Source organism: Capra hircus, chromosome 16, assembly GCF_001704415.2.
Source record: "Capra hircus breed San Clemente chromosome 16, ASM170441v1, whole genome shotgun sequence".
In the NCBI taxonomy this organism is placed as follows: domain Eukaryota; kingdom Metazoa; phylum Chordata; class Mammalia; order Artiodactyla; family Bovidae; genus Capra; species Capra hircus.
In genome coordinates, this window is record NC_030823.1 from 55,151,366 (window position 1) to 55,177,764 (window position 26,399).

General features: G+C 45.8%; 1 protein-coding gene across 1 annotated transcript in view; it reads right to left on the reverse strand.

The window, feature by feature from the left end:
* The window catches only part of TNR (tenascin R), a 483,754-nt gene that overhangs the window by 94,197 nt on the left and 363,158 nt on the right, over positions 1-26,399 (reverse strand). The window contains exons 3-4 of the mRNA XM_018060627.1: positions 4,668-5,198; positions 1,706-2,182 (exon numbers count right to left, since the gene is read on the reverse strand). Coding sequence (XP_017916116.1) covers positions 1,706-2,182; positions 4,668-5,166 — 976 coding nt within the window. The 5' untranslated portion in view covers positions 5,167-5,198. The remainder of the gene's footprint in view (positions 1-1,705; positions 2,183-4,667; positions 5,199-26,399) is intronic.

Below are 26,399 nucleotides of genomic sequence, written 5' to 3' on the forward strand. Positions count from 1 at the left end.
ATGCTAGCAGCTGCTGAGTCTTCCTCACATGACCAGAAGGGTCATCTCCAGCTCAGTTTGTACTCTGGATCAGATTAAGGTTCTATTTGCAAATGAACCCATCCCTGTGGAAAAGGAGGGTCAGGAAGAACATGACAGGTATGTACAACCCAACAGAGATCAATTTTATTCAGAAGAATGTGAACTATACAGTAGCCACACATAGAGAAGGGCCCAAAAGAACCTTTAGAATCCTCTGATGGGGCCTCATAGAGCCTTGTCCTGTGAGTGAGAACTGGGATCATGCTTCAACTTCCCCTTTCCAGCAATTACTTAGTGACCTTGGATCTGTAAATGATGCAGCTTAATTTCTGCTTAAATTTTCCTTCTGAACGATTGGTATAATGACTATATTTTCAGAAAGATATTCAGGAAACAAAAGTAGGAGGCTACGTGAAACCATTGACTATGGAAAAAATGGAGAAACATTTTTTTCCTAAGCAGTGAATTGTTTTTTTTTTTTCCTTTACCTTGTTGCATTCATGTTTCAAAAGAAATTTAAATTGCAGATGCAGAAGACTTGTCTGACTGCTCTGGGACTTAGGTGGGAATCACTCCTGATGCTCAAGAATAAAAGACTTGGCCTCCCAGAATCTCCCCCTTAAACTGAGGTCAGAAATCTAATCAGAAAAATTCCTAGAATCAACTCATCAGAAGATTTAATAATGTTTGTTTCTTGTTATTTTTTATTTTAAATCTTGTCAATGAGCCCTCTGAGCCGACTGTTACAGATTGTACTATGAATGAGAAGGCTGAAGATCAATCACTTAATCTGTATTGTTTAAAATACAAATTTATCAGCGACAGTCACTGATTTAGAAGACGACAAGCAGTCACTGAGATAATGAAAATAACCTGATTTTAGGCAAAAGAAAATGATCTCCAATGAAATATTGGTATGTTCTCACTGATGGACTTGGGGCCTCCTTTCGGGACATCACCCTTGTGTTGGTTTTCATGATGCAGACACATGAGGGGTTGATTCCAGTTTGTTATATGTCCTCTGGAACAAACTGAATCATAGCATTTTAGTTAGACTGTGAGTTCTTGCTTAATGGAGGTCTTTAGTAATTTATTCCTGTTTACATGTAATTCCTTGCCTATGAATACTTTCATCCATGTGGATTCTAGATCATTTCATAAATTAATAACACTTTGCCATATGGAAGCTCCCAAAATAACCAGAGTGCCCAGTGAGTCTGATTATCACAGACTATGCCCCATCTCATGCACTAGCATTGTGAAAGGAGTGTCCTCAGAATATGGCAATGGGAAGGGGGAATATTTCAGAGTGGGTGGAGCTCTGGGAAGTCTGCTAAGTTAGAGAGGGGTCCCGTGGCTAAGGGGTCCTTTGACTCTGCTTTCTTCCATCTCAAGGACAGTGAAATGCTGTCTCCATTATTACTATTGACTTTGTTCCAGCCTCGGGGTAAGATTCAGCTTTCATCCCAAGCTTGGACCTTTTCTGGTTTCCACTCTTCTCCCCTTAAACCCGTGTTGTCAATTGCGATCAACTTAAGACATCACCTCTCTTGGAAAGCAGAGGAGCACGACCCATTTGGCAATTCTTTGGCCTAAATTCATTTTCCCTCCTATCTCTCTTCCCGCCTCCAGCTAGCTGGCTGGACCGCCCTTGCCAACGGCCCCACGGAGCCCCCCTGCCTACCTGCTGAGCAGTCAGGGCCCTGGTAGCCCTCTTCACAGAGGCACAGCCCCTCCTGGCAGTGTCCTCGGCCGCTGCAGGCTTTTGGACACCGCCGCTGGCTGCAGTCCTCACCGATGTGGCCCTCCTGGCACAGGCAGGTGCCGTTGGCACAGGCCCCCTTCCCTGAACAGTCCCCGGGGCACCTCAGCTCACTGCAGTCCTCGCCCGTGTAGGCCTCTTCGCAGACACACTCCCCGTTCACACACAGCCCCCGGGAGCTGCAGCCCGTCGGGCACCGGAGCTCGGAGCAGTCGTCCCCGCTGTACTCGCTGTCACAGATGCACTGGCCGTCCACACACACGCCCCGACTGGAGCAGCCCAGGGGGCAGTAGGGCTCCGAGCAGTTCTTGCCAAACCAGCCTTGATCGCAGATGCAGCCACAGGACTCCAGGCTAAAGTTGCCATGGCCACTGCAGTGAGGGATATAGTCCAGTTGTCCTGGAATGGCCAAGGAGAAGGTCAAAGGGCAGCTGTGGAACCTCCTGGCAGTGGGGTATGGGGAGGGGGGCAGGCCAAGACCTCGGCTCGCTCACTGACCAGATCTGTGTTGCTGAGAGAGAAGCTCAAGCTAGCTTGGCACGTCAACAGCTTCATGAATCTTTTTGCCTAACGTGGGTTGTGTGTGTCTGGCATAGGGTTGAGGGTAAGGACGAGTGAGATTGGGTCTCTTGTCCTTTAGGAGCTCACCTGCAGTGTATCTTGGCTTGGATTCCCTAGTGACTAATTGGGAGGTGCTCCCAGGAAAAAACTGGTTGGGGAGAAGGGGAGACCAGGGAGGGAGGAGCCCAAGCCAAGAATATTATTAGGCAAAGTCCCAGGGAGGGTGACTTGGGTTCAGTCCTGCAGAGTCTTCTGGCCACAGAGCAAGCCACACCTCACCTGGGATGAAGGGCTATCCCTGGAGGGTGTCAATGCTCAGGCTCATCTGTTCTCTACCCTGGGCAGGCCAAGGAGGTTCTCAGAGCCTGGGGGCAGTCCCTGACCAACACGCCCAGGTACTGGTGCTGGGGCCTGAAGGGGACCGAGGGGATGGAGGCTGAGAATCAGGCCTGTGAGGCAGGTCAAGATCACATGTGCTGCAGATGCATCCTATTACTCTCCTCCCTGCCGTCTAACTAACTGCTCATCCTTCACAGCTCAGCGCCAGGGTCACTTCAAAGGTTTCCCAGAACTTGTCTCATTTGGTGACTGTTTGCTGTGATCTTTTTAGCATTCTATGCGTATCTCCTGCCCTAGGCTTTATCATGCAATAACTAGAGTGGTTAATTTACCTGTCCAGCACGAGTCAAACAAACTTATTAAATGAACACCATAGCAGTACTTGCTTGCCATCCTTCTTGGCACTTGGCCTTGGGGATAGGAAGTCAAGTAAGTTATGTCCTTGTTTAATTTTGCCACTGCATGCACCCCCTCCCCCCATGGCCCGAAAGGATACTATACTGACATTGATTAACATAGATCTTCCTTATAGATCTTTTCACATCTTCCCAGGGAACCTGGTGGGAAGCTGATTAAAAAAAAAAAAAAGTCCACTTACAGAAGCTACCAGCTTCCCAGGCATTGAAGACCCATGTCCATGGACACCTGTGTCTTTCCTATATTCCCCAACTCCACTGAAAAGGTGATCTCACTGAGGAAGGAGAGTTTGAACACCTGGACTTTGTCCTCTCAGTTTCAGATTGTTTATAGTTTTGGTTATAAGGAGGAAGAGACGAGAAAACCCAAGAAATATTTCTCTTCTCAAAGACTACACCCAGTCTTGGTGTCTCAGAATGAATGTGTTGGACATCTCTCTGGACATGTGGGCCATTTCTTCCTATTAAAATGCCATTCCTGACACCTCTTTCATCCTTGGGCAAGGCTTGAGATATTAGACCCTAGAGAGGTAGGAGCCTGAACCCAAGATAGTAAGACCCAGTCCTTTTCTCATCACAGACTGAATCGAATGGGTAGAAGGTACTGTTTTGGGTAAGAGATGCTGGGCACAAAAGGGGGCACACTTTCTGCTCACTGGGGATCTGCTGATAATAGCTACTGAATATGAAGTGCCTACTAGAGGCCGGGCTTTCATCTGAGTGGAGGTTTTTATATTTAATAACTCCTTGTTGTTCTAGTCTGTCGAGGGGGAAAGGAACGCATGGGTTAAGCAACTTGTTCAAGTCACAGGCTTGCAAATAGCAGAGACAGGACATGAAGTTAGGAAGTCTGGCCCTGAAGATGAGCTGACTTCTCCCAGAGAAGTCAAAAGAGTCATTCATAAGTGTTAGTAGTTAGGATGTGGGTGAGGCTACATATCCAAGTTTCGGATACTCAGCCTTTGCTTGGGGAGAGGCTTGTAAGAAGCTCTGCGGGTGGGTGTGCGCACATGTGCGTGCACAGCCACGTGTTTTGGTGGAGGGGGCAGAGGCTGAAACTTCCAGCTTGCCAGAGAAGATGGGGCCAGGTCCTCTGAGGTTTTAATGACTGTAATTTTCTCAGACGGGAGAAAGGCTGAGACGGAGTGAACAGAACGCCTGTATTCTCTAGTCCCTCCGGTTAATATGGATAGATATCAATTCAACAGCCTGTGAAAACCAAAGCTGAATGAAGACAGACATCAAATTCCCTGCTCACCACATCAGTTGCTGTGCTAAACCGATGTACCATTCCCTGACTCATCACCCCCAAATTAGGTTAACGTATTTCAGACGGGCTAAGCACTGTAGAGAGTCCCTATGCCGAATCCCCTGGGAAGGGACCACACTTAGATCTTAGAGGTGTATTAACAGAGAGCTGCAGACCAGGGCACTTTTTTTTTTTCCTCCTCTGTGTGAAGAGGTGCCGGATTTCTCAGGCACTGGTGTAATCACCCAGATTCCCGCTCCACGTCTGCTCAGCCCCCTCCCTCCCCTGCGGAGACTGGCTGTAAGCTCCAGAACTCTACCTGTGGCCGCACTCTCAGGGCAGCAGTTGCTGGTGCATTGGTCCCGCAGCACTGACACCTCCCTCTCCAGCATCTCAATTCGGCTCAGCAGCTCCTGTAGCACCTGGGCCGAGCTGGCACATGGGCAGGCCTTCTTGGGGAGGTTGATTCTGTGCGTGAAGGTGACTTGGCTCTCGTGGTCCGAGGTCTGGCCCGTGTACTCCGTCAGCACCTCGTCTTCGGTGCTCACTTCGTGCTCGGCCGAGGCCTCCAGCCCTGAGGAGCAGAGGCTGTCCAGGGGCACATTGATGTTGTACACGTGGTTGAAGACCACCGGCTGCTCCTTGCTGGATGCGTTGTAGCTGGCAGTGCCTCCTTCCTCCTCCACTGCTGGTCTCTGGACCCTTTCCATGGTGACCTCCAGCTGACACTCCGAGGGCTTGAGCAAGGAGCCCAGAAGGATCAGGTTGACGCCAATGAGCACGTTCTTCAAGACCACTGTCTCCCCGTCTGCCCCCATCCTCTCAGTAGAGCTCCGGGTTCAAGACTAGCCTGCAGCAGAAAGCATGGAATATGCAAGAGAAACCAGGGGATGAACGAGATGGCCTCTGAGACCTGCACCTGGGCACAGTGCAGTACACAGTCCTACAAAATTAAAGGATAGCAGTGAAGCTTTTTAAGGGGATGTTTGGGAAGTGACTACCAGGGTCCTGAAACCCAGGGCTTTTTGTCCTCTAGAGAAGTCCCTGAGAATGGACACTGCTTATGCAGAAAGGCGTTTTAATTTTCCAAAAGGTTTATCTAGAATGCATGAGTCTGGCCCCTCCCTGGGCAGGTGGTTCCAACAAAGAGGACCCGCAAGGACTCAGGACAGGGGCTCTGTGGATAGGAGAACTCAGAGCTTCATTTCACTTCTGGGTGAGAATTAGGATGCTGGGTACCATGAAGACTTAGGCATACCCTCATATTTCCCTAGATGTGTATTAGGATGGGGCCCCGCCAGCCACTGCAAAATAACTTATAAACTCAAATACAAGTTGACTTTAGAATAACCAAGCAGGCAGATAATATAGTTCCAGGTAATTGTGGTTGTTAATAATCCTTGGGTACATTTGTGATTATCTGGAACTGTGTAAGCTGAATTTTCTTTTAATCTTCTCATTAGTACAATCCCAGTGCTTTGTGACCACAGGGTGCCTTTCTTCCGAGGTCCTGTTTGAATTGCTAAAATAATGAATTAGCTCCTCTGCTGGTTACCTAGTCACCAAGAACCAGGAAGCATGATAAATTTACTACAATGCAAATCAGTTTTACAGAAATTATATTTCTTTTGTACTCCCTGTGTAACAGAGAAAAGAGGCTTACAGACTTTGGTTCTAAAGGTAACGTTAGAGCTAAGAAGATTCAGGACAAAGGAGCAGAGTGAAAATACATATATGAGTTTGGGAAGAAGGCAATGAATGACAGCTAACATCAACTGAATAAGTACTGCACACAGACTGCGCTGTTCACCTCACATGGGATCTTACTTGACCCCCAGAACAACCTTATGATCTAATGTTATGATTGTCTCTGTCTATTATAAGATAGAGTGAAGTCTGGAGTGAGTTCTGCCTAGAAAGCTTAAGATTTGAATGCAGATCTGACTCCAAAACCTGTGTTCTTAATGGCTATGCTCCAGTGCTTTTTCTGAAAAGAATGTTCAGTTTTCTCTAGTCTCTGATGGAAATTGTGTTAGTTCTGGGATCTTCCCAACAATATTGAGATTAGAAAGTTTTGCTAGGACTGAAGCCAGTGTTTCTTCCTCTACGAAGCATTCCGCTCTCACCTTTTTATTCCTGTTCCATCAGGAGGCTAAGAAGCATCCCCAGCACTGGCTAAGTTCATCCCCGACTCCTTATAAACCCTCTCTGAGAGCATTTGCCACACTAGACCACGAGTTTCCTTTGCTTCTGTCCCTGCCAGCCCCACCTCCTCCCTCCTTCCACTGGACCCAAACTGCTAAGTCAGTTTAGGTCAGACCACATCTTATCCACAGGCTTCCCAGGTGACTCAGTGGATAAACAATCCATCTGCCAATGCAGGAGACACAGGAGACGTGGTTTGATCCCTGGGTCAGGAAGATCTTCTGGAGAAGGAAATGGCAATCCACTCCAGTACTCTTGCCTGGAGAATCCCATGGACAGAGGAGCCTGGCAGGCTGCAGTCCATGGGGTCACATGACTGAGTGAGCACGCCACGCACATTTTATCCACAGTATTTAATATGTGTGTAGGACAGCAAGAGTGCTTAATGCCCTGGTTGTTGAATGAATAAATGGGTGGATACATGGAATGATGGATAAACAGGTGAATTAGTAAATGCCCGGTGAGCAAAAGGCTGAATCATTCTCCAACTCATTTGATATCTTTGCATTATCCTCAAGTTATTCACTATTCTCTTCAATTTCGGTTCAACTGGACAATTTCTGAGGGTTGATTTTATTCAGAGTAATCTGTATTAGTGACTATTATGAAAACCATTTCCAGTATTACATTTTTTATGTTATATATTAGACTAAAATCTTCATTTCCAATATGAAGAGGAAGCAGAGCAGAGTAGAGCTGTTATGATTCCAGACACTAGAGCCAGACTGCCTGGTTCTTCCCCTATCCAAGGACTCCCTTGAAATCACTGGAACATGTGAGAAATCCCCTCCATCATTTGACAGCAAAAAGTTCAGCCTTACAATGCCCTGGTTCAAAGAAGTGTGAGGTTCCTGGAATGATGGGAGAGGTGGCTATCCCCTGGTTACATCAGATGAGGTGAGTTAACCTTAAGGATAGATGGAGTGACATGTCTGAACCAAAGTGCCCTCATGACTCGAAGCTCTTTCCAAGCCCTTCTATCTGAGGCATGACTAGGATTCCCATTTTCAGATGCTCTAGGCATTACATCCTTGGAGTGGCATCTGCCCATATATCATTGAAAGCTTCTGATAAAAGTCATTTAACTTACATATACACTTAAGGCTAAGAGTCTTAGCTACCTCATTTGCTAAACTAGAGGTGGACTGTCTGATCCATGTTGATATTGCCGAACAGCGTTTTTTCCTAAGAATTGTAAGATTATCATGTAACACCCATAGCACTTAACATAGCTTTTTGCACAGAGCAGACACTCAATAAGTAAGTGAAAGAAATGAAAAGGAAGATCTGTGACAGGAAAATTAAAAGGGAAAAACGTTAGGTGCCTCACCTAAGTCTAAAGCAACAACTACAAAATTATATGTAGAGAGAAAAGTGTAGCTTTAACTGTGAAAAACACGAGGCTTTTGTCAATAACCAAACTGACAATGAATTAGTCAACAGTGTGATTTTTTGTTACTTCCAAAACCTTATTTAGACTCAGGCTTTGTTTATTTATTTATTTACTTGTGTATATATTTATTTACTTACTTATTGAGGTATAGTTGATTTAGAGTCAGGCTTCATTAATTGCAGTACAGTCTATGGGACTTCCTTGATACCTAGGTGGGTAAAGAATTCGCTTGCAGTGCGGGAGACATGAGAACCCGGTTCTATCCCTGGGTGGGGAAGATCCCCTGGAGGAGGAAAATGGCAACCCACTCTGGTATTCTTGCCTGAAAAATCCCAAGGACAGAGGAGCCTGGCAGCCTGCAGTCCAAAGGGTTGCAAAGAGTCCAACATGACTCAGTGACTAAGCACAGATAGACTAAGCTGTTGCTGTTGTTTAGCCACTAAGTTGTGTCTGATTCTTTTGCCATTCTATGGACTGTAGCCCTCCAGGCTCCTTTGTTCACGGGATTTTCCAGGTAAGAACACTGGAGTGGGTTGCCATTTCCTTCTCCAGGGGATCTTACCAACTCAGGGATCGAAGTTGCATCTCCTGCTTGGCAGGTAGAGTCTTTACCACTTAGCCTCCTGAGAAGCCCAGACGAGGCCAAGTACAGGGATGTTTTGTTCTGTCCTGCACTCACTTTTGATAACTTCTGGGTGGTGAGGTTGCTGAAGGTACTAAAATCCTGACATAGGAGAGGGAAGAGTTTAGCATTATTGTCCAGGAAAGTGATGGCTCTGGAGATACTGTTCTCTTATCATTCATTCCTTTGACAGATATTTACTGAGTACCTCCTGTTGCGCTGGTTCTTCATTCATGGAAGTTATATTTAAGTGTGTGTGTAGGGGAAGGAGTGGCAGGGCAAACAACACAAAAATACCCACAGTTATATTGTGTATCATATGTAATATATGAAACAGTGCATATTATATGATACTTTAATACATGATGATGTAATATTCATTTGTGTGTGCTATGTCAGCAAGTGGTAACTGCAGGGGAGGAAGAGAAGAGAGAAGGGGGCAGAGGAGGCACCAGGGCAGTAGAGTCACATGGCTATCTTATGGCGCCTGGCCAGGGAAGGCTGTCCCGGGAGGTGACCGCTCAGCAGAGACCTGAAGGAAGCGAGTAATGAGCTTAGCAGATGGCTGAGGAAGAGCGTTCCAGGCACAGGGAACATCAAGGAGGAGGGCTCTGATGCAGGAGCCGGCCTGGTGAGTTTGAGTGACAGCGAAGCTGGAGGCCAGTGAATGAGGGAGCAGCTGGGGGGGTGAGGTCAGAGAAGGAGTGGGGGCCAGATCAGAAAGGCCTTGTGAACCATCGTAAGGACCTGGCCTCTTACTATGGGGATATAGATGGTCGTTGTTCTCAAATGCATCCGCATACCAAGTGTTTCTGATGACCTAGTCCCTATCTTTGAGAAACAGTCGGCCTCATGAAAGAGATGGAAAGACAAGAAAATATAATGCCAAGGCAGTGTGATCGTTATCATGACCAACAAACACACAAAATGCCCCTGAGAAGGCTGGAGGTAACACAGCAACTTTGCCTGGGGCGCAGGGGGAAGCTGAGCCGAGGGTGGTGGGTAACAGGCAGTGACAGTTGCCAAGTATTTCTGGCCTGCCTTTCCAGACACGTAGTAGGACTACTCCTTCCAGGACTGTTTTTCCGCCCCCTGTTGGTAAGGTGGGAGAAGGTAATGGCACCCTACTCCAGTACTCTTGCCTGGAAAGTCCCATGGGCAGAGGAGCCTGGTAGGCTGCGGGCCATGGGGTCTCGAAGAGTCGGACACGACTGAGCAACTTCAGTTTCACTTTTCACTTTCATGCATTGGAGAAGGAAATGGCAACCCACTCCAGTGTTCTTGCCTGGAGAATCCCAGGGATGGGGGAGCCTGGTAGGCTGCCGTCTACGTGGTTGCACAGAGTCGGACACGACTGAAGTGACTTAGCAGTGGGTAAGGTGAGGCCATGTCACTAGTACTGGCCAATGGTTGTGAGAGGAAGTCACGGGGATCACTTCGTTGGCAGGGGGTCATTAATCGCTGACTGGTGGCTTCCCAGGTGGCTCTGTGGTAAGGAATCCACCGTCAGTGCAGGAGACACAGATGCTTGGGTTCAATCCCTGGGTTGTGAAGATCTCCTGGAGAAGGGAATGACAACCCACTCCAGTATTCTTGCCAGGGAAATCACATGAACAGAGGAGCCTTGTCAGCTATCTTCCATGGGATCATCACAAAGAGTCGGACGTGACTAAGTGATTGAGCCCTACCCTCTAGAGCTTTCTCTGCATTGATGGTGACTGGCAATGTTCAAGATGGTGACTGCTTTCTCAGTCTGAATGACTATGATAAAGGGTGTCCTGGCTGGGTACAGTGGATGTTCCTTGCATAAGAGAGAAATAAACCTTTGGTGTTTGAAGCACAGATTTTGGTATGACTTTTCCCTACGCATAACTTGGTCTATCAGATGATAATATGGAACTGGAATTTAATAGCTGACTTTTTAGGTAGGGAAGACAGAAATTCATTATAGACAAAAGAAACTGCATTTGCTGAAACTGATAAGTGCACAAATATGACTTATTCAAGGAACGCAAATATTTGAAGGGCTGTTAAATGCTTCAGCATTGGGCTTTTACAAAGCAAAAGGTCCAAGGGAGGTAATTTCCCCCAGATGGGAGAATCTACAAGGAAACAGATTTTGGCTGCATGTAAAGAACAATTTTTCTAATACTTGGAGCTATTGGGTTGTCAGGAGAGGGAGTGAGTCCCTGGTCACTGGAGGTGTTCAAATACATGCCCCAAGACTGCTCAGTGAGAATGCTGAAGATGAGTTTTCAAGCATCACATGAGATATTGAACTAAAATGAACGTTAAAGACTTCTGTTTCCTGATGTCTTATGAATTCATGGTCTTATTATCCTTTGAGGAGTCTACCCATGATAATACTGTATTAGTTTCCTAGGGCTGTCATAACAAATCACCACGAACTTGGTAGCCTGAAGCCATAGAACTTCCTTCTCTCACAGGTCTGGAGACTAGAAGGCCAAAATGAAGATGTCATTAGGGTTAGTCCCCTCTGAGGCTCTGAGGGAAAGTCTCTTGCATGCCTCTCTCCTAGCTTCTGGTGATGGCAGGCAGTGCTTGGCATTCCTCAGCTAGAAGATACATCATTCCAGTCTCTGCCTCCATCTTCACTTTGCTCTCTGCCTGCATCTCTGTGTCGCCATGGGGCCATCTTCTTTCAAGGACATCATTCATCTTGGACCGGGGCTCATTACTCCAGTATAACCTCATCCTAACTAATTACATCCCCAATGACCCTATTTCCAACTAAGGTCACCTTCTGAGATACCGGGGTCAGAACTGCAACATTATCTTATTTAACCCATAATACATACCAGTAATGAGCTGAGCATTTACCAGGCATCAGATTAATCATTTTCCTTATATTATGTCATTCATTCCTTACAACAACCCTATATGCTAAGAGGAGTGACATTTAGGAGTTATTTAACAACTGGTATGGCTCAGGCTTCCCAGGTGGTGCTAGTGGTAAAGAATCCACCTGCCAATTCAGGAGATGCAAAAGATGAGGGTTTGATCCCTGGGTCAGGAAGATCCCCTGGAGTAGGAAATAGCAACACACTTCAGTAATCTTGCCTGGAAAATTCCATGGGCAGAGGATCCTGGCAGGCTACAGTGCAAGGGGTTGCAGAGAGTCAGACACAACTGAGCACAGAGCCCATGGCTCAGGCAACAGCCAATCCGAAGTGGGCATCCATCGTCAGACCCGCTCTAAACGGGTTGCAGAGCAGGGTTCTGTGTTGATTTCAGCATGGTGGTAGGTCCTCTTTCAAGTTCCATTATTGGAGACGAGGAAAATGAGCTTCAGGAAAGGCCAAAGAATGTGACCAAGATTTCACAGCTAATGAGCACAGGAGCCAAGGCTGAACCCAGATCTTGCTGACCACGGTTTGTACTCTTAGCTGCTGTTTTTTTCAGGCAGCTTTAATTAGCGGCCACATAGCACTCTCATGAAAAGACTGAGAGATCTTACAAATCAACACTCTCTTCTCCCAGGATCAGATTTAGGACTTACTGACAGCGATGACTTTTCGCTTAATGTTTTCTCCACCCAGTCCAGGCTACTACCCTCAGAAATTGCTTTAGCTTCTCCCCCTGGAGGGAAAGCTTGTCTGCTGGCTCTTTATTTAAAAGTGCCCAGCCTCCATAGTGTCTCAGAAAATCAAGAGCAGTGCTAGCTAAGCCAGTAAACCTGATCCTAGGGGGGTCGGGAGACATTTTTTACACTTACCCTTTCCCAGGACAGTTCCCACCAGCCAGCAGTTACAGAAACCCAGGGCTTGCCCTGGCCCCTTCCGGCTTTACTCACTTCTCTGAGCTCTCTCTGGCTTGTCCCCAGCCTGCTCAGTCACAAGCTATTGTTAACTACCCTGAGGACCTCTCTGCTTCTATCTTGTGTCTCCATTTGCATTTGACTGAGAAAGCTTTCTGAGGGCAGGCAGAGAGAGGGGGTGGGATGGATGGAATGGGAGGCTTTGCTTTTTCTCATTTCATCTGAAGCCTGCTGGAGGCTGGAGGGGAATGAAGCTTATGCTTATATAATGCCTACTTAATAAATGTGCCCTTAGTTTTGCTAAGCTCATTTCACTTAATAATTATTTCAAAGTGGCTTTCCTTTCTTGTGTCCCTGAAAGCTTCCCTTTCTGACTTCCTTCTCTACCTTCCTCTCCATTTCCTCTGGAGCACAAGGAACGTTGACTGTTCTGCACGTGGTCTCTTTCCATGGCACTCCTTAGTGATGCCTCTGGGCAGATTTCTGCAACTACCTTCCTACGAGGAAGGCCTGGTCGAATCCTGTGGCATATCCAAGAATGCCATGTTCCATGTGTTGGTCTCATTTAGAGGGGTCCTGCCTGCTCTGAGACCTGTGGTCTGGCTTTGGTGTGAGGTGGTGGCTGTACCTCTAAGCTAGATGCAGAATCTCTGTCACCACAAGCAGCTGAGGAGACTGGAGGCGACCAGCAGAGCCCCTCAGGGGCTCCCTCACTCTCTTCCTATCTCTCAGGTGAGTCATCCCACTACAGCTGTAAGACTCCAGGATAGAAGCAAAACCGGTCAGAGGATGAAGTGGGGGGAGTGGTGGGGAGGGGAAGAGGGGGAAAGCAGAGAAGATGGGGAAGACAAAATAGCAGAGTGCCAGGCTGGAGAGAGGAGCAGAGAAAGTTCTACGTTAGGTAGTGGGAGAAAAAGTCAACCTGAGGGACAAAATAATATATTTGGGTTCGAAGGTGCACTAACACTTGTGAGCAAGACAGGTAGCTAACGACTCTCCAAATGAGAGTGCAAGCGAGTATTGCAGCTATTCAATAGCTCCATACCCAAGAAATCCATGTGATGCCATTGATTTATTTCCTCCACTCCAGCCTCCTTCTCAGTATAATTATCATGGAGCACCAGAGGTGTTTCTAGATCATGTGTAAGAGGCGACATGGTCCTGGATGGTCCTCCAGGCCTAGGGGATACCATGTTACTGGGGTGTGCCCTCCTCTCTGGGTGGCATGTGGGGAGAGCTTGGGTCACCCAGGCTTGGCCAACTCTTGTCCTAGCTAAAATTTTTTGTGAGTAGCTTTTCTTTCCCTTGGCCTCCTCCAGTGCCGTCTCCCAGCTTTACTTCTTCACATTGAAGAACTTTGCTACTGTTTAAGAAAAATATTCTGGGAGCCATCACCTTTACCCAGGTTCAGAGGAAAAGAAAACTGGTCTCAAGAAGGTGGGATGTGGGGTAGGAGGAAGGTGGAGGAGGTGATGACGAGGGAGAGAAAAAGCCACAAGTCACTCACGTGGAAGCTATGCCTTTGAGTTTTTTTCAGTTTTGTTTCCTCCTAGAACCACAGAGGGAGTGAAAGGGACAAACTCAGGTTGAGGAACTTCAGGAAAAATAGGAGTGTGTAGGTTGTTGGGCAGATAAGAAGAGGTGATCTTCTGGGGATTGGCGGCCAGTGCTGTCTAGATTTTCTGGCTTCCACCAACATTAGTCCCTGGGAGTGATTTATAAACCAGAACCATATCTGTGAAAAAATGACAGTCCTTTTTGTGCCTTTTTTTTTTTTTTTTTTTTTTTTAGTTAGTTAGAATTAGGTTAAAAATAGTTCCCTGCCTGCCTTTGGGATGCTCTGTCACTTGGAGAAAGAGGGTAATTATGAAAGACGAGGGTGTAATGTGATTACAGCCGGCCCCATTGTGTCAGTGGAGGAAGCGTCAGGGCTGCTGGGAGGACCGGGGCCCGCTCGTCTCCATCAGCACCGGGCCTTTATTGGGCTTGTCAGGTTTCTGAAAAGAACCTGAGGGCAGAAACCTCCCTGCAGACAGGACTCTGTGGCTGGCCCGGAGCTGTCAGGAAGGACAGATGCAAGGCTGGGCTTTGGTGTCGTCTCCCGCCGGACTGGCTGCCCCACCCTGGCTCCTGAACCGCGTTCCCTCATGGACCCCCTCGAGCGGTCTGCAGGATGGGTCTTTGGTTCAGAATGTGATACAGCCACATTCGTTTTCTGGCACAAGTGTTTAGTCCAGCATATTTGTGTGTGTGTGTCCCTGGGGGATAGAGAAAAGCACTGCTGGATCGAGAAATTTGGCTTCTGGTCTTGTCCTCAGCTCTGTCTTGTACCATCTGTGATCATTCCAAGTGACCTGGCCTCTCAGAGTGGTTCCTTCTTCATCTGGAAAGTGGGGTCCTGAATATCCAGCAAGACAGTGACAAAGTCCACCGACCGGAAGCGAATGTGAGGCCATCTTGATTTGAATCCCTGCTTTACAATACAAGGGGCAAGGCTGGGCAAGTTTTACCGCTGGGGGAGCACCTGTTTCCTTTTGGGAGCAGCTAAGGCTGATGGTATGCCTTTCAGGTTTTCCCATGAATTTTGGTAAATAGAGATCCCATTTAGGTGAAAATTTATTCAATTTTTATAGATCCCAGAGAATTCTAAGCATCTGTAGAACATTCAACTACATACATACATACATATATATATGAAACCATGGACATACATAGTTATATATATATGAGTGAAGTGACTGAATTCGCTCAGTCGTGTCCGACTGTTTGCAGCCCCATGGACTGTAGCCTACCAGGCTTCTCCATCCATGGGATTTTCCAGGCAAGAATACTGGAGTTGGTTGCCATACACACACACACACACACATATATATATATATATATATATATGGAGAAGGGCAAGGCAACCCACTCCAGTATTCTTGCCTGGAAAATTCCACAGACAGAGGAGCCTGATGGGCTACAGTCCGTAGGATCAAAAGGAGTCAGACATGACTGAAGTGACTTAGTATGCATGTACATGTGTGTGTATATATATACACACACACACACATCTATATTTATATATGGTTTCCCATGTGGCTCAGTCATAAAGAATCCACCTGCCAATGCAGGAGATACAGGGGTTGAGGGTTTGATCCCTGGGTCAGGAAGATCCCCTGGAGAAGGAAATGGCAACCCAGTGCAGTATTCTTACCTGGAAAATCCCGTGGACAGAGGACCCTGGTGGGCTACATTCCATGGGGTCGCAAAGAGACAGACACGACTGAGCGTGTGTGTGTGTGTGTGTGTGTGTGTGTGTGTGTGTATGTAAAATATAGTATCCCATTTAATCCTCAAAACAAGCAATAGGATTATTCCAGTTTTATAGACCAGCTCAAAGTATGGGAGTGATTTGCCCAGTTACACACAGTGAGTTAGAGCTGAGTTAAATGCTGAGTCACATTTCCAGACTCTCAGTTCTGTCATAGAGGCCACAGCCTCCCTCCCCCAGCCACCTTTGTCCTTTGGAAATAGGTAGGATATAAATAATGAATTCCCATTTAATCTCCACCATTTTGGTTTGGAAATTCTTCCAAGAGCCTGACCTTTTGCTATCATTAATATCTATTTTTCATCTGTGTTTCTCGAGCTAGGAGAACAGCATGTCACCATTTGCTGATCAATTATTCTTCTTGAACAGTCATCATCCTGCTTTTCATCTTTCTCTTCTTTCCATTTAATAAAACTGCAAAGCAAAGTCTCATCTAAGAAAGATGACCACTCAGACTGCAGCCCAAACCGATGCTTTTTTTCTTTTGCCCACGACACCCCTTAAAACAGATGGAGAAATTGGTTTAGAATATGAAAAGTAGTCTCTGGCCTCATGAGGTTTATAATCTAGTTGAGGAGACTAGGCTTATACATGTGAAACTGAAGGACAAGGCAAGGCTGTTCATTGGTACTATTGGCCACTTGAAGGTTAATATATGCTCCCCACAGTGTGGGAGAGGTGACCAGAAAAAGACTTTCTGGAGAGGTAGTGTCGCAGGCTGCACAGAAGGGTGGTGTTGGAAAGGTGGATAAGAGCTGTGGGGAGTGAGGGGGAAGGGGGCAACGGGCACAGCACAAGTTGACTGAAGTCTCAAGGCTAAATGCAAGGAAGTTCTGCCTCTGAAGGGACTATCTTCAGTCTGCATGAAGGTTTAAAATCAATTAAAACTATATTTTGAAAACGTATACAATAATCCCTCCATGTGTGTGTCTGAGAATAAGGGATTGTGCATGTCCCATGTCTCAGCAATGATTCCAGGGCTGGATATTCAGGTGGTCAATTGAGGGCCAGGCTAATTTACGAATGTGGTTTAAGAATTTTTTTTTCCCTATTCAACTTTTTATTTTGTATTAGGGTATAGCCAATCAACAATGTTGTGATAGTTTCACAGGTGAACAGTGAGGGGATTCAGCCACACATATACATGTATCCTTTCTCCCCTGAACTCCCCTCCCATCCAGGCTGCCATATAACATTGAGCAGAGTTCCATGTGCTATACTGTGGATCTTTATTGGTTATCCATTGTAAATATAGCAGTGTGTGCACGTCCATCCAAAACTCCCTCCCTACCCCTTCTTCCCACCCTTCCTCCCCGGCAACCATAAGTTCGTCCTCTAAGTCTGTGAGTCTCTTTTGTAAGTTCATTTGTATCCTTTCTTTCTAGATCCCACGTATAAGGGATGTCATGCAATATTTTTCTTCTCTGTCTGACTTACTTCACTCAATACGACACTCTCTAGGTCCAACCATGTTGCTGCAAATGGCATTATTTCTTTCTTTTTGATGGCTGAGTAATATTCCATTGTGTATACATACCACATCCTCTTTATCCACTCCTCTGTTGACGGACATTTAGGTTGCTTCCATGTCTTGGCTGTTGTAAACAGTGCTGCAATGAACACTGGGGTGCCTGTTTCCTTTCAGATCGTGTTTTTGTCTGGATATATGCCCAGCAGTGGAATTGCTGGATCACATGGTAACTCTATATTTAGTTTTTTAAGGAACCTCCATACTTTTCTCCACGGTAGCTGTACCAATTTCCATTCCCACCAACAGTGTTGGGTGGTTCCCTTCTCTTCACACCTTCTCCATCATTTATTGTTTGTGAATTTTTTGACACTAGCCATTCTGGCTGATGTGAGGTGGTATCTCATTGTAGTTTTGAATTGCATTTCTTCAATAATTAGTCATGTCGAACATCTATTTGTGTACCTCTGGGCCATTTGTATGTCTTCTTTGGAGAAATGTCTATTTAGGTCTTCTGCCCATTTGTTGATTGGGTTGTTTGTTTAGATGCTTTTAAGTGTCAAGAATGCTGGGAGAAATATCCATAACCTCAGATACACAGGTGACACCACCCTTATGGCAGAAAGTGAAGAAGAGCTAAAGAGCCTCTTGATAAAAGTGAAAGAGAAGAGTGAAAAAGTTGGCTTAAAACTCAACATTCAGAAAACTAAGATCATGGCATCCAGTCGCATCACTTCATGGCAAATAGATAGTGAAACAGTGGAAACAGTGGCAGACTTTATTTTTGGGGGCTCCAAAAACACTGCAGATGGTGACTGCAGCCATGAAATTAAAAGATGCTTGCTCTTTGGAAGAAAAGCTATGACCAACCTGGACAGCATATTCAAAAGCAGAGACATTACTTTGCCAACAAAGGTCCATCTGGTCAAAGCTATGATTTTTCCAGTAGTCATGTATGGATGTGAGAGTTGGGCTATAAAGAAAGCTGAGCGCCAACGAATACTGCAAGGAGATCTAACCGGTAAATCCTAAAGGAAATAAGTCCTGAATATTCATTGGAAGGGCTGATGCTGAAGCTGAAACTGCAATACTTGCCACCTGATGCGAAGAGCTGACTCATTTGAAAAGACTCTGATGATAGGAAAGATCGAAGGCAGGAGGAGAAGGGGACGACAAAAGATGAGATAGTTGGATGGCATCACTGACTCGATGGACATGAGTTTGAGCAAGCTCTGAGAGTTGGTGATGGACAGGGACCCTGGTGTACTGCAGTCCATAGGGTTGCAAGGAGTTGGACACGACTGAGAGACTGAACTGAAGTGTCATGATCTGTTTGTAAGAATTATAATTATAAATGTGAGAGTTGTTTGTTTGATTGCTTGGACGTTGAAACCACTTAGAAGCAAGCGGATCTTAGGAGTAGTTACCTGGAGAAGTTATACTCACCCACATCCAAAAGACCAGATAATTCATCTCCTCAAAAAATACCTAATGACAGATTCAAATATCAAATCATGCTGTTTCCAATTATATGACAGAACTACACTGGAACTGATCCTTTTATCAGGAACTGAGTATTGCTTAAATGTTAGATATCCATTAATTTATCCAGATGACATGTGTGTTGAAGGTGGTAGCTTATGAAAGTTTAGCTCTAGAGGTCTGAAGGAGTTACTTACTTTTAGTGTGCAAATTATGTATTTTCGACCATGAAAATCACCATTCTGACCCAAAGACTACACACGGGTGAATTCTGTCTTCTAGTGGATGAAATAACATTTTCTAACTGAAATTCAAGGAAACTCTGAGGGTACCAGTATATGGAGCACAACCTGCTTAATTAAATTCAGTTGCACACTGATTGCACGTCAGGAACTGGGCTAGGTTTCATCTAAGATGTCAGGGGTGAGTTAGAGAAACTTCAGGTAATTTCCTGTGTAACTAGGATGAAGGTATTTATATAACAAGAATAAATAGCAAACCATGATAAGCACCATATCTGAGATATGAAGAAATACTTCTGGGAGCCCAGCAGAAGGAACCATTTCAACTGAAAGACTCTAGAGAAATCTCAATGGAAAAGGCATCCTTTTAGCTGGGTCTTGAAGAATTAGAAAGATTTTGAAAGCATAAACCAGGGGGAAGGGCAGAAGAAGAGGGCATGGTAGGGTGGTGGTATAGGGAGTGTTTGTGTATATTCAGATTTGAGGGGACTAAGAAGATGTCACAGAGCCTGGATTGGCATCTTAAGATATTTCCTCCGTATTCTGTGGGCTGGTTGAGCCTCAGTGTTTTTTAAGCAGTGCATGACATGATTAAAGAAATCCTTTCACCTCTTCAGTTGCAATTGGCTCCAGAGATGAATTCTAATCTGAAAAACTCAAAAAAGATTTTTTTTGGCTTGTCGTTTATCTTATTTTGCAGCTATTTAGTTGGTGAGGCCCGGATTAGCCTTGCTCATTACTTTAGAGAGTGCTTTTTCAGGGTACATAATTTCTTAAATTCCTTTTCTCTCATTCTCTGTCTTGACAAAATGCATTTTGCTCTCCATTAAGTTAGCATCATCTTTGTTTATTATGGTTAAAAGGGGATGCCAATGGGATTCACACGTTGTTTTATTAACTGCTAAATCCAGGATATGCATTGCAAGATATTGGACTTTTAAAATGTTTTCAATTTGAATAAAGATAAGAACTGAGCATTTAGCTCCAAGCAGCTGCCTTTCTGACAAATTAAGAATGCAGACGGCATGGAGTTGGTTCTGAGTATAGCCAGGCTTTGGTAAGCAAAGTACAGTTTTGTGGGTTCCCAAAGTCTGTGTATGGACTTCCGTGGTGGCTCAGTGGTAAAGAATCCATTTACCAATACAGGAGACACAGGTTCAGTCTCTGGGTCTGGAAGATCCCTGCAGAAGGAAACAGCAACCCACTCCAGTATTCTTGCCCAGGAAATCCCATGGACAGAGGAGCCTGGCAGGCTGCCAGCCATAGGGTCACAAAAGAGTCAGATAGGACTTATCGACTAAACAACAGCAACAAAGTCCATGTGTGATGCACTTAAGGTACAGAAAAACCTCATAAGATGCAGAATGCCCCTGGTGGGGTTGATGATAGAAATAACTTGTGCATGGTCTCCTTTTCTCTTTAATGGGAGTTCTCCTTCCCCAGTTCAACTCCCCTTTCCCTCCAGCCTCTGTGCACATGCCTAGGCCTGCCTCCCTTTCCTGCACACATAATTCTGGCGTTCTCTCGTTTGCCCCTCCAGATCATCTTTCCACTGTTCTCTTCCTGGATCTGATCTTTCTTCCTAGATGGCTTCCCATTCAGCTAAAGAGGCTCCCCAGTAGGGAGCCCTCACTTCAGCTCAGGGTACAGGGAGTGTGGTCCTGACTTCCTCCCTGAGAGGGTGTGCATGCATGCATCCTAAATCACTTCAGTTGTGTCTGATTCTTTGTGACCCTGTGGACTGTAGCCTGCCAGGCTCCTCTGTCCATGGGATTCTCCAGGCAAGAATACTGGAGTGGATTGCCGTTTCTGGAGGTCACCTGCTGACCATGTCCCTCAGCTGAAGGGCACTGTGTCTCTCAAGGTGACCTTCTCTCTGGGACTGACTCTCTTTCCAGGTTCTGGTAACCTCTTTGCCAAGTTCACTCACCTCTTTGGGGACTTATGGAGGCTAACAGTTCAGCTTCTACTAATCCCAGATGGTCTGGGTATAAGGTCCTCAATGAGTGACCTGTGGTTATCCAGTGCTCATCTCTCCAGGTCCCCACAGAGTCCTGCCTTCCTGGGAAGGGCTATTTACCCCAGGCATTTCCTTCTGGCTCCAAACCTGCTTAAAACTTACCTGTCCTCTGCGCCTCATTCCCTCAGTAGTCAAATGCCAGAGTAACACAAGATACAGTGTTGGCAATAAATTAATACCTTCTAGAAAGCTATTTGGAAACACGTAGGCCTTAAACCATAAATAACAGTGACATTTTCATTTTAACAACAGCCTTCAACTAACCTAACAGTGGACATGGTTCAGTGTGGCTTCATACTGTAGCAGAGAATAAGATGCATTGCCTGTAAAAGGTTTCAACATTTTTTTTCTCACGCTGATCTTTCTACCTTTCCTCTGTTGAAAAGCAATACAATGAGTCAGAATAGAACACCTGGCATCTGCGGAGCTCATTACAGTTTTCAAGATGCTTTCATAAGCATCAAACGATGCTTTCAGCTTATCGCTCTATGAATTTTATAAGTGTGTAAGGTGGCTATGTTGTCCCATGTTACAGATGAGAAAACTAAGGCTTATTCCTATGAATAACCTGCCATAAGGCTGATATTAAGAAATTTCATTTTCTGAGGAAAACTTGACAAATTTACCTCTGACAACTTTACAGTGTGAAAAGAAATTCGACTCCCATCTTCTTGGGTTTGTTTTTCCGATGGGGAAACTAGAAACGTATAGTGATATTGCGTGCACGCGTGTTCAGTCACTCAGTCGTGTCTGACTCTCTGTGACACCGTGGCCCGCCAGGCTCCTCTGTCCATGGGGATTTTCCAGGCAAGAACCCTGGAGTGGGTTGCCATGCCCTCCTCCAGGGGGTCTTCCTGACCCAAGGATAGGACCCATGTCTCCTGCATCTCCTGCTTTGGCAGGCTGATTAGTAATAATATTAAAGTCATGGGTTTATTTATTCCTTAGAGAGAATAAATTCTCTGAGTTAAAAAATAGTTCTGGCCTTATACCTTTTTGACTCTTTGGCCATTTATAGGTGCTTGAATGAGCAGCTGCCTTAAGTAGGGGTCTTGGGGTGGGAGGTGGGTTGCCATTGATTTTTAGCTGCACAGCTGGGGGCAGGGTGGGCCTGGCAGCCAAGGGTGAGAAGAGAGTGAGTGGAGGAGCCCACACTGGTTGGGGCAGAGGAAACCTGTTTCTCTCTGGATTTACTCAACCACTCTCCTACTTGAGGGCTGGAGGACTATACCATGAGAGGCTCTCAGATTCCCTAGTGACAACTCAAAAGTGGATCCATTCTCTGGAGTTTGTGATGGGAAAAACATATCCCTTTGATCCTAGTTTGCATTATCACACAGGCATCCTGCAAGAAAGTCATTGTGAAAGAGATCCCCCTGCAGAGCCAAACGCCAGCCTGATTCAATGGGAAGCCCAGCATTGGCACAGTGTTTCCTAAGCCAGCTCTGAGGGTTTTCTATGCTTCGTTCCTGTGTGTGAAGATAATTATGATGTAGGCATTGGCATGCCTTTCTACCATTCTGTAATATTATATCTTCATTAGTCTAGACCCATAAATGTGTCTAGAATGATCCAAACTTTTGATCAACACTATGAGTCCACAGTATTTAAATCGTTAATAGGTATTGTCTTTCTGGACTTTTCCAAACTTTTGATCAACATGATGGGTCCACAGTATTCAAATCAATGATGGATATTTATTGCCTTTCTGGACTTTTCTTTGAAGACTGAGGATGTGGGACTGGTGGCTGGGTTTGTCCAAACCAGCTGCTTTTGGTTAGGAAGGGAAAATCCTCACTACCCTCACCTTTACATAAAAATGCACAACATCAACCCAGGATGTGTACCTTCAACTGCACTGTGATACATGGGCAGGACTGTTATGAAAAGAAAGGGAAGGCTTTCTCTGACTGCCACCTACATATTTCAGACATATGCCAGGTATTCATCCAAGGGCATTATATATTAACTCCCTTAACCCTCACAACAACCATACAAACTACCATGGTTGTCCCCATTTTACAGATGAGGAAACTGAGTCAGAGAGAGTTTAAAGTGACTTGTCAAAAATCACAAAGCATTTTAAAAAGGGCACCAAGATTCAATTTTTTTTTTTTTTTTTTTGTTGAGGGATGTATCCAGTGGGTCTGGAAGCCTTTGCATGAGAGGGAATTTGTGACAATTAATCTCCCTTTCTGAGCTCAGGCAGAACTTATTGTTATACTTATCACAAAGTTGTTCCCCTCCCTGCCCCCGCTTCCTGCCGCCAGCCAGCACAGGGTCCCTGGAGGGCAGGTCTATAAACTAGTTCTCTTTGGTCCCAGCATATAGCGTGATTCCTGGAGTCTAATAGATTCTTTCTCTCTCTAAATGCCTATATACACAAACACGTGATGTGGTTCCAGCCATCCTTACCCACTCAGGTGTCTGCATGTCCCTACAATCTGGTTTTTCCTGCTGCCAAAGTTTCTAAAATGTTCCTCTCTGCAGTGTCAGCCAGAAGAACTGCTCCTGGGAGTGTGTGCGGTGACCCCGAGGGGGCCAAGGACACATTGTGCTGCTGGCCATCAGCAGTTTATTGTTCAGGTAAGAAATGTGCTGCCTACCCCTTCCAGGCTCCCTTGCTGATAGCTTCAGGATTGTAGGGCTTCCCCTCACACTTATTTTGATTACTGCTGCCCGTCACAGTGTTTCTTATTATTGACCTTGGTGCCTGTCAGACCATTCACACCCCCTAATTGTCTTTACCTGCCACTTTTCCGTCTTCACTGAAAGGCTGGTTTCTCTGATTACTCAGGCCCTAACAGCTTCTCATGGATTTACTTGGTTCTTCTCAGAAGTGAAGGAGTGCTGTGTGGCCTTCTTTGCCATTGGACTTGATGAAGGTTGTTGGCTGTGAGTTGGATCATAGACGGTCCTCTCCAGAGGGCCACCTTTTAGAGAGCGGTCATGGCCTAAGTTGGGGGGAGGGGCTGCCTTGAAGACAACATCTCTCTGACTTTCCTGCATTTTCATTTACTGGCTTTCTGAGCTTGAGCAAGCCATGTGATTGCTCTCAGTCTCAGTGTTCTTATCTGTAAAGTGGGAATTATTTAAAGTAAGAATCAAGTCAATGTGAAAATACTGCTCCGTCCAAATGAATCTTCTTTTAGGTAGAGCTCTCGGAGAAGGCAATGGCACCCCACTCCACTTCTCTTGCCTGGAAAATCCCATGGATTGAGGAGCCTGGTGGGCTGCAGTCCATGGGGTCACTAAGAGTCGAGCACCACTGAGTGACTTCCCTTTCACTTTTCACTTTCATGCATTGGAGAAGGGAATGGCAACCCACTGCAGTGTTCTTGCCTGGAGAAAGTCGGACACGACTGAAGCAACTTAGCAGCAGCAGCTGAGCTTTTTAGAGGAGTTTAAGAATTGAGTGCTGGCCTCCCCTGTAGCTCAGTGGTAAAGAATCCACCTGCAATGCAGGAGCCACAGGAGACGCAGGTTCAGTCCCTGGGTCAGGAAGATCCCCTGGAGAGGGGAATGGCAACCCGCTCCAGGATTCTTGCCTGGAAAATCCCATGGACAGAGGAGTCTGGTGGGCTACAGTTCATAGGGCTGCAAAGAGTCGGACACAACTGAAGTGACTTAGCACACACACAAGGATTGTGTGCTACATGGAGAACACACCTGTGGCTGCCAAGGGGGAAGAGAAGCGGGGAAGGGATGGATTGGGAGTTTGGCATTAGCAGATGCAAACTATTATATATATAAGGGATAAATAACCAGGTCCTACTATATAGCACAGGAAATTATATTCAATATCCTGTGATAAACCATAATGGAAAAGAATATAAAAAAGAATGTATGTGAATCACAAAAGAATGTATCTGACTCACTTTACTATACAGCAGAAATTAACACAACATTGTAACTCAACTATACTTCAATTCTAAAAAAATTGTGTTCTGGGTTGGAGGGGATATTGTATCAACTCTGAAGCAAACAGTGGGAAGCTGTTAGCATCAATAACATACACCAAATGAAAAACCACACGGTCTCCATTGCTGCATGGACCAGAGATTCATTATTGACCTACAGCCATGGAATTGTGTTTCCTCCTCAGTTGTCCCTCAGCCCCAGCATTTAGAAGGGGCACGAGCAGGATGGTGGGTCCTCACCAAGTGCTCAGTTAGTCATTGTTGGATTGAGTGGAACCGAGGATGCTCAGGTGGCAGCGAGTGATAAATCCCATGGCAGCATGCATGGTGCATCTTCTTGAGCCACAAGTACAGAGAAGGACCATCACTTCATGAAGATGATCAGCAACCTCCAGGGAACGGTCTGCTCTCCAGAGGGGGCTTAATTAGGATGTAAGAAGAGAACTCAATTGTCTAGGAATTACAAGGATTCCTGAATGATTCCGTGGCTATTCCTGGGCTAAATTTCATCCCTGAAACTGGACTTTAAGAAACCAGAGGGACACCAGAGGTCAGAAGCTATTCATTCGGTTACAGCAACCAGACACGAGGCCTGGGAGGCCAACTTTGGGGACCGAGGCCAAGATTGGGCTGTCTTGAGATGGACAAGCCTGGGGTAGACAACGTGGTCTATCCAGGACACAGCCAGGGTCAACTGAAAGTCACAGAGTTGGATCAAAGCCACTAGAACCAGAAACTAAAGGAGAGGAGATGCATCAACAGAACTAGGTTGCACATTCTAGGTGTCACAGGGCTAAAGTGGGGTATATGCCAGCCAAACACCATAAGCCTTGGCAGTTACAATACCCACACTGATGGCCTAAAGCTAAGCAATGAGTCTCTATTAAAAAAATTTTTTTTCTGATTAAAAGAAAATTGCATATTCATTATAAACTAATCAGAACAGATAATAAAGTTGAATTTTTAATAACTTCACCCAGTAAAAGTCACTAGTATTTTTAGAGTATTTTTCCCTAATTTTTTCTCTGCATGTATTTATATAATTGAAATTGCATACTATTTGAATAGACACTTTAAGCCAATATATGTCTTGGGCTTGCTATCTTTAGGGATGCACCCGCTGGTGACAGTTCAGGCAGGCCCAGAAGGTAGTTCTAAGGCTGACCAGGGTCCATATCAGCTGCCAAGCAGCAGGGTCATGCAGGTAAGGCACGTGTCAGGCATGGTCAGGCAGTGGGGGGACTGAGCAGATCTCATCCAGGGGGCAACTACTGTGCTTTTTCCTCCTCCCCGGCACATAGCACGTTTCTCTGTCTACTGGAAGACTGGGCAAGTGTTGATGGGGTGACTAGCTTCCTCTGCACACTTCTCAGTAACGTGTGTGTCTGAATGCATGGCTGTTGTGAGGGACATTGCATTTCGGTCCTGATTAGAGTGATGAACCAAGTTTCTTTGAGAGTCTTGAGAAAGATCAGGGTCAGCCTGCTCCCGACACTGATTTCTGCCCAATCTGAACAGTAGAGCTCACCGCAGGTGGGCCTGAAGCCCTGGAAAAATTTCAGCAGGGGTGGGCACGCTGGGAGCACAAAGCAGGCATGATTGGGTGGG